The sequence below is a fragment of the Sparus aurata genome, chromosome 2 (assembly GCF_900880675.1).
Source record: "Sparus aurata chromosome 2, fSpaAur1.1, whole genome shotgun sequence".
Taxonomy (NCBI): domain Eukaryota; kingdom Metazoa; phylum Chordata; class Actinopteri; order Spariformes; family Sparidae; genus Sparus; species Sparus aurata.
In genome coordinates, this window is record NC_044188.1 from 8,656,562 (window position 1) to 8,676,351 (window position 19,790).

The 19,790-nt window shown below is 45.8% G+C and overlaps 1 protein-coding gene across 9 annotated transcripts in view; it reads right to left on the reverse strand.

Annotated features, from left to right (window-relative positions):
- robo1 (roundabout, axon guidance receptor, homolog 1 (Drosophila)) overlaps positions 1-19,790 on the reverse strand; it is a 238,715-nt gene that overhangs the window by 38,263 nt on the left and 180,662 nt on the right. For all 9 annotated transcript variants that reach the window (XM_030397402.1, XM_030397410.1, XM_030397393.1 and 6 more), the window contains 2 exons: positions 6,390-6,547; positions 1,639-1,759 (listed from right to left, as the gene is read on the reverse strand). In XM_030397402.1, coding sequence (XP_030253262.1) covers positions 1,639-1,759; positions 6,390-6,547 — 279 coding nt within the window. The remainder of the gene's footprint in view (positions 1-1,638; positions 1,760-6,389; positions 6,548-19,790) is intronic.

Consider the following 19,790-nt stretch of genomic DNA (forward strand, 5'->3'; position numbering starts at 1 on the left):
GTGTGTTTACAGGTCTTGGGGAGTACTACTGCACACTTAGAAGAAAAAAGTAGTATAAAGTCAACGGTGTCTCCGGGGGAAGCTGCATGTAATCTGATGAATTGCCTCCAGTGATGTCACTCAGTGGCTAAGTTGCATTGTGGGTAATGTAGACAACAGATTTTGAAAAGCAGTCCACTGGTCTAACACCGCGCCCCTTTAACACTGTTGGACTAATTATGGACAATTTATAAACAAATGATACAGCAGAATCAGAGATATTACCTTTTTTACTCCACACATTCTTCTTCCTTTTCAAAACCTGGGCCTACATTACCCACAATGCCACTTAGCCACTGAGTTATAACACTGGAGGCAATTTATCAGATCAAATGCAGCTTCCTCTGGAGCCGCAAAAGGTTTTATACTACTTTTTTTTCCACATATGCGGTAGAACTCCCCAAGAACTGTAAACACACTTTAATGTGTGGAATTGGGGGAGTTACCCTTTGAGTTAAAGTCATTAAATCTGTTGCTGCTCTCAATAAATCCTGGTTTTGTTCTATACAGTCAGGCTTTAGAGCCAAGTTGAACATTAAATTAAAAATTGAATGGAGACCAGTGGAAAAAAGCTTCAAGATAAAAGCTTTGTTTAAATCATGCTGTTTTAGGTGCTGTCAGCTGTCCTAGAATGAAAATAGTGAAATAATGTGAAATAACCTAATTGAGTTTGTCTGCAGTGCCCCGACAGGGATAGCCAATTTATGGTTAACTTCACATAAAATGAGACAAAAATACAGTTTAGACCAGACAGTACGCATTAGTCACAAGGACAGGAAACAGTTGTGGTTCTGTAGATGGTTTTAATTATGCACGAAAAGACAGTAGATTAATTGAAGACAGGCCGCTGAACAAGACCCGACACAGAGAGTCTAACCCCTCCTGTCGTCTTGTTAACCCCATCACCCCAAAGTCCAGTTCTGATTCTCTACGGTCACCAAATCCCAACAGCACAGGGTCACCACAGCTCTTAATGTTCTCTCAGGCTTTCAGGCGTTCTGAACACATTACATCAGACTTGGTCCCAAAAACTAACCAGGCTGGTTTATGATTAACCAGAGGTTTCTGTGTTGCAATACTCACTCAGACGGACAAACACAAAAGCTCCAGGCTGGCCCTCGTTAAAAGTATGACACTATTATTTCAGTACAATTATTCATCTTTACGAAATCCGCTTTGTTGTTGTTCAGTCTGACCGATTATAAGAGGTCTCGGAGGAGAATGGGGGGAAGGAAGTAAAAAAATGTGGCGATAAAATCTAGAGTCTGGACATGTTTTCTGCGCGGGACACAGGAGAGTATCGGGGTCGGAGGTCACTCATGGTGAAATAGGGTGCAGCTGGTCAGAGGAGAGAAGCTGCTGGGGCCAGCGTGGGATTCATAGTTAAGTGTGAGATTGGAGGTCATCTCACACTCTATCTGATAAAGGTCAGCGACACCATTTAGTTCCCTGGGAGATAGACAATCAAAGCTTAACATCTGGATTATGTGTCTCGCTGCGGACAAACAGCAAGAAAAAACACACGTGTGGATGTGTGTGTGCACAGAGAGGAAAGCAGTCAACAGATTTGAAAAAAACGAAGAAAAAAGGATAAATTACCGAGCACTGTAAGTTCAGCTATTTCACTTTCACGTTCTCCAACCATGTTTGTGCCGACGCACACGTACTTCCCAGCATCGGTCTTCCGGGCATTTGTGATCATCAGCTTCCCTCCTCGTATCTAAAGGGAATAGAAGAGGAGGAGAGGATGTGAGAGGAAGAACAGCAACATTAGAGTCGGGGAGACACTTGGGGCCTGTGGTTGACACACAGAAAACAGAGAACGGCATAGCTCAACCATTACAAAACATTTCCTGATTGCATTTAAGGACGCCTGTGAGCATTTAGTTACCAAGAAGCCATTACAACACCGTGATGAAATGTACTCACAAACTCATAATGGCTTAGTGCTAAAGTGTTTTTATTGGGATTTTGCTCTGCAACTCTCTCTCTCTCTCTCTCTCTCTCTCTCTCTCTCTCTCTCTCTCTCTCTCTCTCTCTCTCTCTCTCTCGCAGCTTTTTGCAGGTCCTACACAGCCTCCAATTGAAGTCTAAATCTCTATCGGCCGGCCTCTTCCTCCTCAGGGTAAGCTGAGCCAAAGAACACTTTCCCAATCCAACACAACCGCAGGCCCCTGAGGGAACACCTGAGGCGCTGCACAACTGCAAGCACTTCTGAGCTTCAGGACAGTTTTGTCTATTATTGTCGGGGAATGTTTGAAAAGAAAAGGTTTCTTGGAACTTTTTTTTTTTTTTTTCTTCCCGTGTGTGCCTACAACTGCAAGTGACAGCAAGTGAATGTACATTCAAGCGCGCATACACACCCAACTCTGCCGAGTGAATGTGTGTTTGTCCAGGTGAATGTCATGTCTGTTATTTCCCAGGGCTTTGATTACAGGCCAGAGGAGGTGCTTTGTTCTCAGGCAGTCAGAGAGGCAGCCCCGGCCCCAGCACAGGCCCCTCAGCCCCTCTCTCAGCTCACAGCCATGCCAGTCAGCGGGCAGGCAGACAATAGCACGGTGCGCCAGTGATCTCTGCGCCTCGATAGGGCTTAAGGTTTTAAATGCACGCATCAGCCTGGACCACCACCTGCAAGCGTGTAATCGATACCCTCATTAGAGGAGCACTGACGGAGAACTTGACACGCAACATTGCAAAAAAGTCTGCTTTCCCTGTGACGACCGTGTTAATCTCAAAGCCTCATATATGTGTGTTCATTGCGAGACGTGTCTCAGTACATTTTCATCACTTGCACATGACAGACAGACTTAAGACGGTGTGTGTATCGACTTTATTTTCATAAAGTAGCCAGATTCTTGAGCTTTCCAACCGGACAAATTCTTCTGGATCTGAGGCATTCCTCAGCCCTTCACCCCTGTTTAATATTCATGGTAAAGCAGGAGGCACAGGGATTTGAAGAGGCTGCGGAAGGCTGGCTTATTTAGGGCGCCCTGTGGTGTTGGAGGGGTTTGAAGTATCATTATGTTACTGTTTGTTTGAGGAAAGGCTTAACAGCTAAAACACTGTGACACTCACAAAGGCCCAAGGTCAGGGCAGACCATGCAGCAGAGAAAGAGGGGGGTGTACTGTTGGGTCCACAGGGGCTTTGACATGAGGATCCACTTAAGGCCCTGTCCACTCTATCCATATTCTTACCTCTGTGGCGGTTTCCCATTCTCCACAGGCATATTTGGAGTGCCAGAGCAGCAGGGACTCTGAGAGCCAGCTAAAGTAAATGAATGCAGCAAGCGGCCCTCTTTTTCTCTGCAGGCATATCCTCTCCACACAACACGGCGGAGCTGAAAGCCCCAACAATCTGACCATTATCCCTGCATTACAGGGAGATGGCTCTATCCTGTCGCCTTTTGTCTCATGTCATTTGGCAATGCTGATAATGAAAAAGCCCCTATTCAGTGTGCACTCTGTTGGTATTCGCGCAGCAGCTCATTTTCCCCGGCTGATAATTAGCCACAACTATTGCACAAAAGGAGGAGGACAATGTGCTGCATTTTGACCATTTATGATGCTCCTGACAGACTCTTGCTCTGAGCAGACAATGGTCGGGGCTTAAATACTGGCATTTCTCCTGCTTTTGTTTATTTATCCTTTACTCATTGTTCCTGAAAGACCTGTTCGACTGAGCTCAGAGGAATGCAGCCAGCTGCTCTTAGCAGCACAGCAGCATTACAGGGTAATAGACCCACCTCAGTTTTTATGGCTCAGTGGGAAACTTTTCACAACCGCCCCACATGAAGCTATGAATATATGTGAGATGGCACACAGCATGCCATTGGTGTTTACACACAGCTGACTAAAATAGATAGAAAAACAGAAGGGTTCCCTCTGATGTGTCTCTGAAGTCCGCTCCCTGCTCTTTATGTTGCGGCAACCAAAGCCGAACCGACCCATCCCAGTAAAGTGCAGTGTGGAGAGAAAATCCCCACTGCAGGTGGTTTGGGACCTCGCTCAGATCACCAGTGATCACCAAGGAGACTGCACGTTCCAGCATGTTGCATGGTGGGAGGAATGGACTGAACCGAACACAACAATGCAAGGGGGCCCTTTGACGAGCTCAGCTGTTCATCACATTATAAAGATCCCACCCTCTGCTTCTCTCTCTACAGTCAAATTCACTATATCATAAACAAACATTGGACGTCGCCACATGATTGTCCCATTTCTGTTACATCTTGATCTGCTAACATGGGTGTCTCCAGGAGAGCATCCAGACTGCAGTCTGTCACCACAGTTGATTACTCATACTTACTGCTACTTCAAAAGTGGTCTTTTGGGAAAGCTCAGTCTGTGAGGTTTTTTGCTTGACAGGAAGTTTACAGTGAGCAACACCAGCTGGTCCGCACAACACTGTTAAATCTACCAGAGCCTGCTTTCAGCTCCAAAGAAGGCCCAACACTGCTGCAGGCTACAAGGACACAACTCTGAGTCATTTAGCCTGTGATACAGCAGCACTGCTCACAGCGTTTACTAAAAGGATTTCACCCATCGGTGCACAAAATTATATGTACAGCAGCATGAATAAGTCCTCACTTCCATGTGGTAGGATGGGCGTTGCAGAAATGATGCATAAACGACAAATATAGTGTGCGTGTGCTGTATTAAGTGGGGCTAAAATCTAATTATGGCCAAGGCCATGACAGCGAGAGCTGTGCATAATACTGAGTTGGAGCATGCCTGCTTTGTATCTTGCCTAGTTAACAGTATGAGGTAGTTTGCCATTCGGCGATGAGCAAAACTTAAAATATAAGTGACAAAATAGATGAATGCATGCTATTTTGATTTAATAACAGAAAAAGTTCAAACACGCAACATTAACCGGCTTGAATGTCAGTTTAAGGAGAACAGGATGTTGAATTTTGCCTTAATAACCTTCTGTAGAGCAACAGTGGGCATTAAAGAGGTAGTAATCCACAATACCTGTATGATCCCAATGTGTAGGAAACACAAGACAAACCTTAAAATGAAAGGCTACAAAAGTTCAGTATGTGGCATCGAGGCTTCGTGCTTATCAGTAACTCCTGAATTAACCCTGGTGCGGATATGATTTGATTCCCTTTAAACGTGATTATCCGCTTGTTCCTTTCAATTATGCTGCTCAGCGGCCAGACACGGACTCTTCCATCTCCTGCCTGTGCGGCTTGGAGAAAGACAGAGAGAAAGAATACTTGCACTGTTTATGAGTTTAAATCGCGATCAGGGCTCAATGTGCCCAACCTCAACAGGCCCTCACCGAGCAGGACTGTGATTAGTCATGTACAGTCCTTCACTGGAGGCTGCCAGCAGCAATAAATCACTGTTTTAGCTTGAGCGAGTAAAGAAAATATATTGGGGACAACGAGCCCAGGCTGGATTCAACACTGCGCTACGGGCAGACAGAGTGGAACATCTTTATTAGTATGTTGTATTTATTATCTGGGGAAGATTTGATTTTCCATGACTGTGCTGTGAAGTTAGCCCTCGTCAGCACTCAACAACTGCACAATATGCAGGGCCTTGAAAACCAACTGTTCAAGATTGGGAAAATGGGATCCAGACCCACAGCTACTTCTTTCCCGCTACCTGCTTGCGTTAGCCGAACGCTGAGTCAGAGTCTTTTATTTCCCTAAAGCTCAAATCCAATCAGACACAACTAAAAGCTTCTTCCTGCTCAAGGAAAACGACTATGGGCACAAAGTCGGGTCTGGTTGAAACAGTTTGAGCGAAGATTATACAAGGCAGGCCTTTAGTAAGCAAGCATGTCGAGCTGATTGACGCTGCAACGCCGGCTGTGCAGTTGTTTTAATTAAAGCTGAATAATTGGGGGTTTGGTTGCAAATCAAACGAAGGGAGTTGTTTGGATTCTGCAGGCGCTCCTGCTGCCGCTGCCGCTGCTGAGCACAACTTTTCTCCTCTTTGATTCAGCTCGTTTCTCCTCTCCTGATCTACGTTCCTCCTCGTTGATTTCATCAGCAGGCCATCCCTAATCAATGCACTGCTGCCGGCTGATGGAGCAAGACTGATTCTATCTACCTCAGTCATTAAAGGTTGCAGCCACCAAAATGGGCTGCTTCGGTTTGGTAATTGCTGTATGTGAATAATGAGCCAAACAAATCAATCTTTCAACAAACACTGAATTGCTGGTAATGACTTGACCTGCATCGCTGGGTCATTCGATCTCGTACATTTAAACACATCAACCTTATATACCAGGCAGGCTTCAGGCGTTTAGATGAGCCTACGTGTCAGGAATGACAATGTTACAAGTCACAGCGGTTTCCAGATATATCTAATAGAAGGAAGAGGAGGAGTCTTACAGTGATCCTCTCATCCCGGTCGTCAATGTTGACTCCGTCTTTCTTCCATGATATGGTGGGTTCAGGATGTCCTCGCGGAGGTTGACACTCCAGGACGGCCGGCTCTCCTGCCGCCACGATCACATCTGCGGGGTTTTGTCTGAAGTCATCGCGGAGAACTGCAAGAAAACAGGGGGAGAAACACAGCACATGAGTGACTGCAATACTTAAAAAAACAGAAAAACTTGAAGCTGCTACATTCACAAAGCCTGAGGCAGAAGTTAAGACGGCAGTGAAGGTGCTCCGGAACACATAATTCATTCTGCACAGTTGCCAGAATGTAAGACAAACATCCTTATTGATTTACTGAATCCAGCCTGCTCTGAAAACTATAACAGTCTCTACAGCATGTCCTCACACCAGACTCAAGTTAAATGAGGTAGAGTACACGGTGAAGGCCACTTTGTATAGAAGGCTTTTACATAAACAATTGCATGGTTTCTCTCATATAACCTCACTCAATAAGCTTTACAGCAGGTGGATGACCACATATCAGAGCCCATCATCATCTTTAATAGCAACGACCTTCCTCTTTGTTGACCGAACTACACAGATTCACATGCACACACACACACACACACACACACACACACACACACACACACACACACACAATATACGCTGATCATCACCACTCCATCATCGCTTCTTCATCTCTCCCTGACACTCCATATTTACATCCCCTGCGCTCACACACCTGAGCTATCCTAACACAGATGAAATCCACATTAGATCCAATCCACTCAAGCTGCCTTGCTAAGGACTTTGGTAGGATACGATTCTTATTTGCATTGATTTTCCCTGCTAGAAGAGCTGTAAAAAAAGATGACACAGCCATGGATTTTCATTATTCAGACATGAGAGGCCCACGGCTTCTCATTCCTAATAATTTGATACTGAAGAGAAGCGAGGGTTTAAAGAGATGAGCTGAGCAGTCCTGATTTTCATTTGGAGGCTGAATGCAAAATTACAAAACCCAGGCAACACCTAAACTCAATAGCCGTCGCCTGTCTGACTTATCAGAATATCGCATCAATATCATTACAGTCCGGTAGTTCCAACACAGCGGATCAATGCATATCTATTTAGTGAGGAGGCCGGAGAACCACACATGTCTCGACTCCATATCTCTGGTGCTAAAGATAAACTGGAGGTTTATTGAGAGGGGAGAAAGTAATGAAAAAGCAACAAGCTCCCTCCTGCGCTCACTGTGCCAGTAATCATTTTCCCAGCTTCTCTGGATATACATATAAAAACATAAGAAAATAGCGCTTGTAAATTTCAGGCTGAAATTCGGGGCCACACACCAAGTTTGCAAGGTCAGCGCAGTGTGTGCATGCGCTTTGTTATCCCCTCGCGAATGCCTGCTTGTGTCTGTGTTTTGGGGGAAAAAAGAATTGTGCTTTTTGCCGTCTATTGTCTCACGCTCCTCGGCTTGCTCTAAAGTCACCTCAGTCACAGATCAAAGTCAGGCTCGCTCCAGGACCCCTCACCTACTGACAGCCAACAAATTCCAGACTAAACCCCTTTAAGCACTTAATTGGTCATTGCCGAGCCCAGATACCGCTCTCTGCTTTCTTGCGAATCCAGTCCAACAGTAGGACGCTGGTTTTGGAGTCAGAGATGGGTGGTAATAGCTTCCCCAGTCTTCTGCCGCATAATCACACCCACACTTACCGACGTACGGCTGAAACATTACCCGGCCTCGATCCTTAAGCACAGAAACAGTATTTATCCGGAACAAAGCAAAGAGGATTCATCAGAAATTCTGCGACTCGCAGCCCCGGTGCCGCCCATGAGGAGGAGGCACAGATACACGCACGGTGTGCTCTGCCACAGATGAATAACGATTAAGTGCGTGACCCCTTAAATTTTCTGCGCTCGCTGCGATCCAAGCCAAACTCAGAGGTGCAGCTGCGTGGAGAGTGAGCTCATTTGGTGCGGTTAAAAGCAGATACAGCCATCCAGGAATGCAAATGTAAACACCAAACATCCGATCCATTAGAGCACCGGCTCCATCTGAAGAAACGCCGTCTGCATTTGTATCAGCAAGGTCAGCACACTCTGAAGAGCCTTATTGTAAAAGCTGGCCTTGAGCGTGAAGGTGAGAGGAAACACTGAAGAAGCTCAAAGTGATTTTCATTTTTTTAATATCCGAAACATCTCTCCTCGCTTTTTTTGTTAAGCGAGTATGAAAGTGTATAAATCCTGCGTACCCTGGAGATCATGGCTGCTGATCATATGTATGAATTAAATGCAAAGAGCGTGTGAGAGAATTCATGTATTTCCTGCAGAGGCTGTAATAAATGCTTGGCTGAGTAACTTTAAGTGCAAGTCGTCTCCTCTCGGTGGGTCTCTTCCTCCCCTGCTGGCCTCCCTGTAACTCTTTCAGCTAACATGCAGATGTATTTGTCCCTCCGGAAAATAAAAAGGTATGTGTGTGGTGGGGAAAAGAGGAAAAGAAAAAAAAAAAAAGGGATGCAGGATTGACTAGTTGGAGGCCCCGAGGGAGAGCTGGCATCATCCAGTGTTTACACCAACAGCGCAGTGACCTCCACCCCTCCTTAACAGCGTTCACTCCCCCACCTCACTGCCCTCTCTCCTCCTCCAAACCAACACCTCTTTGTTATAAACACAGCTGAGTGCAGCGCAGCAGACAGCCTCGAACATCTGCGCAGTGGAAAACAAAATCCTCTGGGATGGAGGGAGAACGAGCATAAATGAGACAGAGGCGGCCAGACAGTCTGTCAGACAGACAGACAGACGGATGGACCCAGATCTGGAAGGGGTACAAAGCCCAAACTCTTCCGCCAGTGAACCCGTCATATCCGGAGCTGTGGTGGACTGGGTTGCCTCTGGCCCCCCCCTGGTTCGAATAAGACATCCATCCTCTTCCTGTATTCAAACTGCATAAGGCCCCGCTCGCCTCGCTGTTCCCGCTCTAGGACCCAGAATTGGGCGAAAAAAATGGGATTGAGAGGCTCTCACGCTGTGCGCTGTCCTGAAAGTGCGTGTGTGTGTGTGCGGTGTGGTCTGTGTCCGTGTTTGGGATAATGAGCCTACTCTACCATTCTGTCTCTCCAGTGAGCCTGCAGCTGTCCCCTAGCAGATAATATTTCCTGCGCTATTAACAGGGAGGCCGGGACTCAATGTGTGCGTGTGTGTGTTTGTGCGTACAGAGAGTGATTTTCATTTTGTGGCTTAATGTGTGGAAATGGGCCAAAGTCACAGGTCCCAGCATGAAGACGTCTCTTTGTCCGTCCTGGATTTGCTCAGATACGCTGATGATGGGTTGAAACAGAGTGAATATCCGGACCTGGACAGATATCAATACGCTTTGTCGAGGTAAAGGGATCTATTCTGCACTGCGTTTCCTCTTTTGCAGGAGGCTAAGAACAAAACACGTCCTATCTCATCTGGCTGACATGACTGTGCATAAACAACTTTTTTTTTTATCAAAGCAGAGGTTTAGCTAGCAGTGGCAAAGCATCTGCTGGGCCAAACCCAGTCTATCCACACTCCACAAGCCCTGTGTGATAAATCGCTCCCCAGGTCCACGGTAGCAAATTGGAGCTACACTGAGGCTAACGCAATTAGCCGCCATCATTTCTTACATCCTAACCATTCTTTAAAGGTCAGCTGAGATGGCTGCTCACAGCTCTGAAGACTCCCAGGTTCATCACCCCCACAAACTACCCCCCGTCCACCCACACACACTCGCACACAGGCTCGCACGCACACACACTGAGGAAATTGAAAACAGATGTTTAAATGTCAAATTAAAATGAGATTCCCGTGCTGCCCCTCCAACATTAATGAAAATGGAGACTTAATGCCACACACAAGTCTGGGTGGGAAGATCAGATGAGCTTTGTTCTGAGGAAATTAAACCAAGTACAACAAGCCTCCTCGCAAATCTTTGGAAGGATACAAAAACAGACCGACCAGGGAATTAAAGATTTATCAGAAGGCACCAGGAGTCAATCCCGCAGAGACACAGAGCACAGCATGGGTCTCGCCTTTGGCTTTGGATTTTTCCTTGAAACGGACTGGACATGGCAGAACCCCAGAGTGAATGATAACAGCAGGAAAATGCTACTAAAGGGAGGAAGAGGAACAGTAGAAGCAAGGGAAAAGGAAGAATCTGCACTATACAACGGAAGATAATGCCTTTCTCTCCCCCGTGGTCCTCCTGGAGGCAGTTTGCTTCTTTTAAACTCATCACATTTGCTTCATAAACTGCCCCAATGTCAGAATATCAGGGGTATAACATAATCAAACATTACCTGAGGACATAGAGAATGGATGAATGGAAGGTACAACAAACACTGGGAAAATATCAAATGGCTAAGCAGCTCCAGATGTTCACGGTTATGTGTGAGCGCTGCTGAAGAATCGCTCTTTCTCTCCCGTTTACTGTCGAGGCTTCTCTATCAGGGGCGTCACTATTCTCCATATCCACCATTTGGTTTAATTTATTTTTCAGCACTGACAGCTGTGCCATTGTTAGACTATCAAATCTTGATAGCGGTGAAGATAAACAGATCATTGGATTTATCCCCCCGACAACTGTCATTTACATTTTCAAACTGTTCTTTAAACAAAAGAAGGGTAATTTAAAGCGAGAGCACGATGCTGCTTGTCACAGCTGGTACCAGGCACCAGTACTAGTTCTTTATTTCTTCGGACACCAAAAAAACAGGTGGACAATCTTCGTTCTTACTTTATGACTACCGAAAATAAATGCTGATTTCAATTTATTTTCAATTTAGAATCAAAATCGGATGCAGGTCAATGTCTGAACGGTGACAAAACACGGGGAAAAGGTCACAGCAGGGTCTCAGTGATTTCCCCACATGTAGAGCAGTCTGTTACATATTCACAGTTGCTGCCGCCAGGATATTAAAATCTTCCCCATTTTGGTCAAATGACAAATGTATGTGTATTAACCTCGGGCTTACGCTGGCTGAGCTCCCCGCCAGTCCGTTCCTACTTACTGTACAACATAATTCCTCTGCCCCCTTCATGAGTGTTGTTTATGCCGTGAGCGGAACTCACTCTGCCTTATTCACAGTGCGGCTCCAGCATGTTGTGTGCTAAACCCTCCCCTGTCGACGCTCTTCACCTTGCCTCCAGCTCCATCCTGTGGGACGCACACCTCTCGTACTCTCCCTCCACGTATCTCCCACTTTGTCTCGAAATTTCTCTCTCCCCTCTCAGCATTTGACCCCCTTCTCTTACTCCTCTCTCTCTCTCTCTCTCTCTCTCTCTCTCGGCTCACACACACACTGAGCAGCTTACATCAAAGACGGGCTCGTAGCGATGGTGTGTTAACCCATGCCACTCTCTTGCAAAAGGCTTCTGCAGGTGGATAATCTGCCAGCGGCGTGCGTACAGGGTGTGTGAGTGTGTGTTTGCGCCGCATGAATCTGTAGTTTGGCTGGTGGGTGTGAAGATATAACAGGACTCCTTCTGTACTCTGGAGAATCGCTGCATCCCTCCACCTCCCTCCTCCCACTCCTTCCCTTGTTCCCTCTTGACCCCACCACCAGGGAGATGAGATTGGACACGGCAGACTCCCCTCTCTTTCTCAATCTGGCTCTGGTTCCTCTGTTCTCAGCTCATGCCCTCTTGCCTGCCCCGCAGACACTATCCTCTCCTCGCAGCACGCAATCTGCACCGAAGCGCGGCCATAACACCGTCCGGGATGGATGATTATGGATGTAAACTTCACACAAACACAAATGCAGAGATAAAACCGACTGGGAGGGGAAGTTGTAAATAAAAGTGGACTTGCGAATGAGGCCAGCGTACGCCTGCCGGTCCTAAGTGTTTTTGTTCTTTTAGAATTCAATTTATAGATTTCACATTTATTTCCAAATGTCGTATTGATAAATCACGTCGAAAACAATCGCACCTCTCTCGACAGCCGTGACATTCAATACGAGGTCACATCTGCGGAGTCACATTGGTTAAAAATGCCTGACAGCCTAAGTGCCGGGTTGACCGCGAGACACCTTGTGGACACCCGTAAATATGTCAACAAGAGCAGACAGACTATAACCCGGCTGGCCTTTAGGGTTTGCACCTGCACACGATGCCATGAGGTCATCCTCCAGACTCAGATGCGATGCCCAGTCGCTGAGCAGAGACAGGATGGCCCGATTAGCTCTTATAAACATCCAGAGCCGGAACAATAAACCCTGTGAGTCAGTCCATTAGTAAATAAACAAAACACAGGCCTGCTAGTGCCTGTCAACATGTTCTCTCAACTGGCCTTACTTGCTACGGTCTGGAAATGAGACAAAAGGTAAAAACGGAATGTTTGTAAGTCGTTTCAAGTGATCTTGACAACTGCTGATTGAGGTATGGCCTTAAAATAATACAGTGATTTCCTGGCACTGACACAATATTGATCTCAATGTTTTTGAAATCTCCTGAAGAGCACTTCATAAATTCAAACCAGAATAAAAGTTGGCAAAGGACGTTTCTGCAAAACCACAAATGTTATGTTGCGACTTTATGTTTGTTTGGGTTCAATTTTCTTTTTTGTCATTGTCACAGCGCTGTGTTTATGCTCTGGTTAGGTTTAGGCACAAAAACCACTTGGTTGGGGTTAAGAAAACATCATAAATACCTGTTATTGCCGTGACAAAGTCAAGCAGAAATGTCCCAAGGTTTTATTACAAACATCAGGTTTTGTCAGCTGCAGACTTTTTTTTGACAACACAAACACGTCTTGAAATTGTCTTGAGGTCTCCTTAAAAATAGTGTGACGCTTACAAATGCTGAAATGCAAACTCGAACAGTGGTCAGCAGCTTGGAAGTCATCTCTAAAACTGTCACCGTCCCTTCAACCTCACGACATGAATCAGTGGTTTGCAGAAATGTTACCTTCTAACATTTTCAGCAACACAAATGCTAGGTCAGGAGGACACAATGCTTTTGACCATACACCACGATACCGCTATCGCCACAATATTGTAGGAATGACTATTAGTAATGTCACATATTAACACAATGAAAGTTCGAAAAATAACCATCAGTAATGTGACAGAATGACTAAGTAGGTAAAGCGAGTATTGGAACAAGGAGGTTCAGAAAACAACCTTATTTTACTGTACTGAAAAAAAACACTTATCATGATATAATCCAACATCTACGATGATGTCAGTCTCACATCACAATAACAATATATGTCCCAGCCTGATGTTTATTTATTTATGTTGTTTGTTTCGGACATGTCAATTCATAAGCATCACATTTCATATGTGCCACTAACTGTGGAGTTACACAGACACAAATGTAAACCAGACCATGTAGGGATATGAAGCAGGCTGGCCCTGCTGGTGTGAGGATTATAGCAGGGGTAAGACGAGGGCTGTAAAGGCATTTACACTGCGCGGTGCCAGATGATTACAGTCTATACCTGGCACTGGCAGTGAGGGCAGATGGCTTTGCGGGCCATTCGGCGGCACAGCAGAGGGCACGTCTGCGCTCGCCGTGGCCCTGTGTGGCCGCCGAGTGCAGAGGGTTCAGTCTCAGCGCTGCTTCACCCGCTACGCAACACACTTCCACCGACACATGTAGGCCTCATGTGCATCAGTATCCAACAGCAATTATGTCTGTACGTAAAGAAAACACAAACATGTGCACACACACACACACACACACACACACAGGCTCAAACACAGGCATACACCACATAAAGGAAGCCTCACCCCACAGCCGCGCAGACAGAGAGGCCATTGAGCGCCTGTGTTTGTTTAAATGGTCATAAGTCTTCTCGTCAGGCTCGGAGAGAGAGATGGCGTTTGGCGAACACGGCGAAAGGCGCGGAGGGCAGCGGGGAGGCAGGTTTATGTGAGTGACTGAGTGAGTGAGTGACTTGGCACCTCGTAGTTCAATAAACAGTGCCTGTTTGATTGGAGTGCCGGGTGAGCAGGAGTTGGACTAAAATAAAGAGTGTTTCGAGTGCCGGGGTTTGCACAGGCAGGAATGTTAGGGGGAAAAAAAAAAACACTTCCTCTCCAGAAATGTTATAAAAAGGAAAAATACAAATCCTATAAAACCCTGATAGGAACACCCGCCACAATACGAGCTGTGTAATAAACATCTGTACGGGATTATCACATTTAAATTTAATGATTCAAAAACAAAGAGAAGCCATTTGTGGATTTGTCTGCTTCTGACAGATCAGCTCGTACATATGAAAGTGATTTTGAGGCTGTTTTGATTCTGAAGGAGAGTGTGTTACCTGTTGTGGAAACACAGCATCGAGTGGAACACTTACTCAATGCACTGAGACCTGTATTGTTTTCTTATGACGGGGAGGCCAAGCTAAATAAAATATTCTGTTTACACAGCATAGAGCTGATGCCAGGTTTTACAGTGCAATAAAATAATAATGAGGGAGATAAAGGTGGGAGAAGCAGGTAAATCCACAAAGTCGAGAATTACCTTCATTTACAAAAGCTGGCTTAATAACGTGGCTACAGTAGTCAGCGCGGAGCTGCCGGTGCTTAAAGAAGCATGTTTGTGACATGTCCTCACTTATAGGTGGAGCTCAGCTGCCTACTCCCTGAGGACCAGGAGGAGAGTCGAGAAACCCAGTAACTTAGCTCTCATCACTCACCGTGTAGTCATGAGCCTGGAGCTCTCTGCACGCAGACACAAAAGAGCAGATGTAACACTATAGTTCACACACAGATGTACACCTGTACAGTATGCTCTCTCATTCTCTGGCTCTTTCTCCCTCTCACACACAACACAGAGTGAGGTAATGGGGCTCTCACCTGCCCTCAGCGAACCGTGTCATGGGAATAAAGTGCATCCTGCATACACGGACTTGCACAATAAGTGTACAAAATGAAATGTGGATGTGGACAAATCTTTAAGGCAGAAGAGAAGAGAAGAGCAATGCCATTGATGTCATTTGCAGCTACTGTAGTCGATGATTCATCCTCTAAGAAACATGTATTTACAGAAATGGTAGCCACAACATGAATGTTTCAGATGTAGTCTCATTAAGTGTTTTCTTGGCACGCTAGCATCTGATATTCTGAGCATTTTCCTAATATTGTATCTCTATAAAGGACCTTACTGTTGATGTTTCCATTGAACTACTGGAAAAGAAGTTCCTATGAAAACTGCTGACAGGGTGTTCTGTGGATTATCCACAGTAATGCGGACATCGATTCTGGAAAGGGATGTTGCTGTTGAGTTTTCTGAAGTGTTCTTTTAACTGCCGTGAGCACCATAAAACAAAATCTTCCTCCCTTTGTGTTGAGGAAGAGAGGCAGACATCTCAGAGATGGATATCTGAAAACCTGTTAAGTTAAACCAGCTATCTGCGTGGCCAGATGAGGTAAGTGCGAAAATATGTTTCTGTGTCATTTTAGTGAATCGACCCTTTATGACCCTCTTTCTCTGCCTCACTCTTCCCCTCCTGCTTTTCTCTCCTCTCTCTCGCCTGTATTCAGCAGTAGTAGACTGTGCTAGTCTGCCTGAGTCTTCACAGTGTAATGGGATTTTACACAACACAGAATTGGTGAGAATATGCAGATCGCACATTTGTCACCATAGAATGCTCATTACAGTAAATCCCTTTACCTCCAGAAAAGCAGGCGCAAACACGGCAAGAGCCGTGGAATATCTTTATCCACTTGTGCCTAAATCCGGCTACGTGCCTTACACAGCTCAAATCACATTGTGTCAGCTATGTTTGCTGACAATATCTCACTGTGAGCTGCCCTCCCGTCTGTGTGGCCCCACCAGCTAACCCTCTCCCAGCATCTGCAGAGATGAGGGCCTTATTAAAACAATCTTCCCAATTAACATTCCTGGCCCCCGGAGCCCCGGCAGCCCTCCCCCTGGACCTCCTCCACAGCTCCTCCAGATCTGACCCCTCCTCGGCTCCACAATGACAAAGAAGCTGTGTATGACCCGGGCCAGCCACGGGACCCTTCAATACGACTGGACTGAGAGGGGGATGTGAGGCAACGTGGTTTTATACCTGAGGAACTGAAATCTGTTGTGGTTGTCTTGTTTCTACGCCGTGTTTGTTTGTGTGTGAGAGGAAGCGAGAATGAGGGAGAGAGAGAGAGGTGATGCAGGAGTGGATATGTGAGTTAGCACCAGTCGCCATACACACTCCTAATTTGATGTGACGTGCGATGATACGGGCTCATTTACACAGCGTGGATAGCTCATGATCCCGGACAGGAAGGAGTACTGTAAGAGGAGCCTGTCAGCCAGCTAACTCGCACCACCAGAGAAATTACATCCATAAACACGGCCCGCCTTCCTGCAGAGTGCCATTTGACCTGCTGCTTACCCTCATCTGAGCATTTCGGAACATCTGCTGCAGATCTTTTCACTTCTCTATTAGCCTGAGATCTCACGACCAGATTACAAGACGCTCCCCGGTCTCTCTCTTACCTTCCCAAAACAAAGATATATTATCGACAAACACGGACTGCTACAGTGTTATTCTATAGCCGTGCTGTGCAAACAGGACCAGTGGAGAGGGAATTAGATCCTGGTGTGGAGCTGGAGATGAGACCATTTTATGATGACCGCGGGTCTGGGTTTGCTTAATGTCAGAGATAATGGAAATCACAAACATGATACAGCTCCCGGTCTCCTCGGCTCACTTGGACCTTCCAGTGGTTAAAGTTCCTATGAAATGACTAGTGTAGCGCTGTTTTCTTCGGCATATTTATGTATTTTCTGTAAGAACAGGCAGCTAGGGAGGGACTTGACAGCACTGCTTATGCATTACACCCCCACCATGCAGCTCTGGGACCGACTGGGATGGAACAAATGCATTCTCGTAGGCCAGTTTAACGACAGAGACGACAGCTAAATGCTAACTACCTAGCAACAGAGATGGACTGGTATCCGTCCATCAAGAAAAATAAGTCACCTTTGTATTTCAACTGGCCTCTACCATTCTCAGAGGCGGCGTAGGGCCATGGTCCGGTCGTGTTTTTTGGGAGGCTGTTTGCTAGTAGTAGTTAGCAGTCACTTTAGCAACAAGTAAAGCCATGTGTACAGAATTGAGGCGGATCGAACGGAAGACATCAGAGAATATAATGCAGTTTCACCCAGATTAGTTATATATAAGCTATAAAGTTGTTGGTTTTTTTTTCGTACAAGCTATATGGATGTGTTTTTGTGAACTTTGAGGCCCAGTCCCAAGAAACACTTCTACTACTACTACTTTATATACCTTATATACATCGATGGCAACTGCATAAAAATAAAGAAATTGCTAATTGGACAAAATGTTAATATACGTCCCTGAGTGCAGGATGAGTCGTTATTCAGGGGAAAAACAAAACTACCTACAAAACAACTTTTTGCCATTGTTCGGCCTGATACTCGCACAGTTGGAGCAAGTCATGTGACTTCGCAGGAACAGCACCTTCCACTGCTACTGCACAGTTTCGGCCGAGTTTAGTACGCCCGAGTGAGCGCTCATGTGCAGGAAGGTGTGTTTGCTTGTGCTTTAGTTCTCCTACTGATTACACTGCCAGTCTGTTTGGGCTACGCCTTATTAATGCATGCTTAATGAGATCCAGTGGACATGCGGTGCGCGGATGTTTCTCTCTGTAGCGTATGTCAAACAAACTAATTCAAAGCAGACGAGTTAGGAGTCTCACTTTCATCTGTAATTGGTGTAATGGAAATTTTAGCCTAATACACTTAGTCTCCAATGAAAGTCTAATTTGACAGAGGTTTAGGAAACAGTAGGAGTGAGCGATTGTTGTGGAGAACAGCGCGTCTCGGTCGGGACGGGACCATAAAGTAGGATTACATCAGCGGCTGTTGCGGAGGTGACTGGGGAAGAGTAATATGATAGCGGCTGCGTGGAGGGAAACAGGCAGGCACGGAGGAAAATGGGGAAGGAAAAAACACAAGGGGGATCCAATGTAATGTTACAGCAGATCCCTCAGCCTTTTCGTCATGGCCACTTTCATTTCCACCATGCTGATCCCTCTCCAATCACTTTACCAGGCACAGGGGAGACAGGGGGGAGAGAGGGAAGGGAGTGAGAGGGACAAAGAGAGGAAAAAGGGTTGTAGAGGTTAAGTAAAAGTGTGGAAATGAGGGAGTCCTCCAGAGATATAGGGCACAGGAATGTTAAAGAGGGTGAGACAAAGCAAATAAGGGCACTGGGATCCAAACATGTGCAGCAGCTCCAGAGGGGCACATCTTTCTCTGATCAGATGCCGTCCCCAGCGCAATGGTTTCCACATGGACTCTAAACTTTCCCAGATGGACCCCGGGAAGATGAAAAGATGTCCATACCCCTATCTAAGAGGGGATCTGTTACAGTGGGAAGAGATACTGCGAGGAACGGAGCGAGGGAATGCCGTCACAGATACTGTGCCAGAAAGAAATAGGAGAGTTGAAATTTCATCTTTAGCACTTGCCCACCACGTGAGTGTGAACGCCTACGTGATCACTGCCAAACACTTTGGTGCTATAGCTTTTCACTGCATTTGTCAAGTTGTCCAACATGCAATATCAAGTATGACTGATGCCAAGGAGAAACTTTTGCAAGTGTGCCAGAAATTACCCTGATCCCTGTGAAATTGACACTGTGTAAGGTTTCAGGACTGATGTTAAGCCCCGGATTTTCCATCTTTACATTTTCATTAGACGAGGAACAGACAAAGAAAAGTGCATACTCTTTTTTTTTTTTTTTCCTACTTTTGTTTTATGGTATACTTTGCTACTGTTAACATGGCTGAAACATCCCGGTGAGCTGATTTATGATCCCTCTCCCCAGGGTACAAAGCCGGGCCCAGCAGCGAGGGAAATTTAAGGCTAGTGCACCAACTCCACTCAGAGAGGACTCTAAAATATCTGCTAGATTTATAGAAGTGGGAGAGGAATCTTTTCCTCCTCCTCGGATTTGCGTTCATCTCGCTACTAATTCAAGTTTGGCAGCCAGAGAGCAGCCCGACGGAACAGAGGGGAGTGTCAAGGTGCAATCTGTCTAAAAATATTTGTGTTGGTTTCTTAAAATGTATTTGAGCTTCAGATTCGACTTGGCCTGTCCATTTGAAAGTCTGGCTCCTCCATCTTTTCATACTTGGCAACATTTTCAGGAAAGCTAATCTATCAAAAACCACACGAGGGAACTCCCCCATTTATGTTTTTTTTTTTTTTTTATCTGTTTCTCAAGTCTAGAAATTTCTCTCCAAAGATAAACAACTCATACAGCTGTCCATTAAAATCTCATCTGTTAAAATCATGTTTACACTAATACTCTAATGTTATGATGGCCGTATAATTCAAAACGACTTAAGATTGAATAATTGCGAAGAGATGAGGGGAGCACTGCTGGCT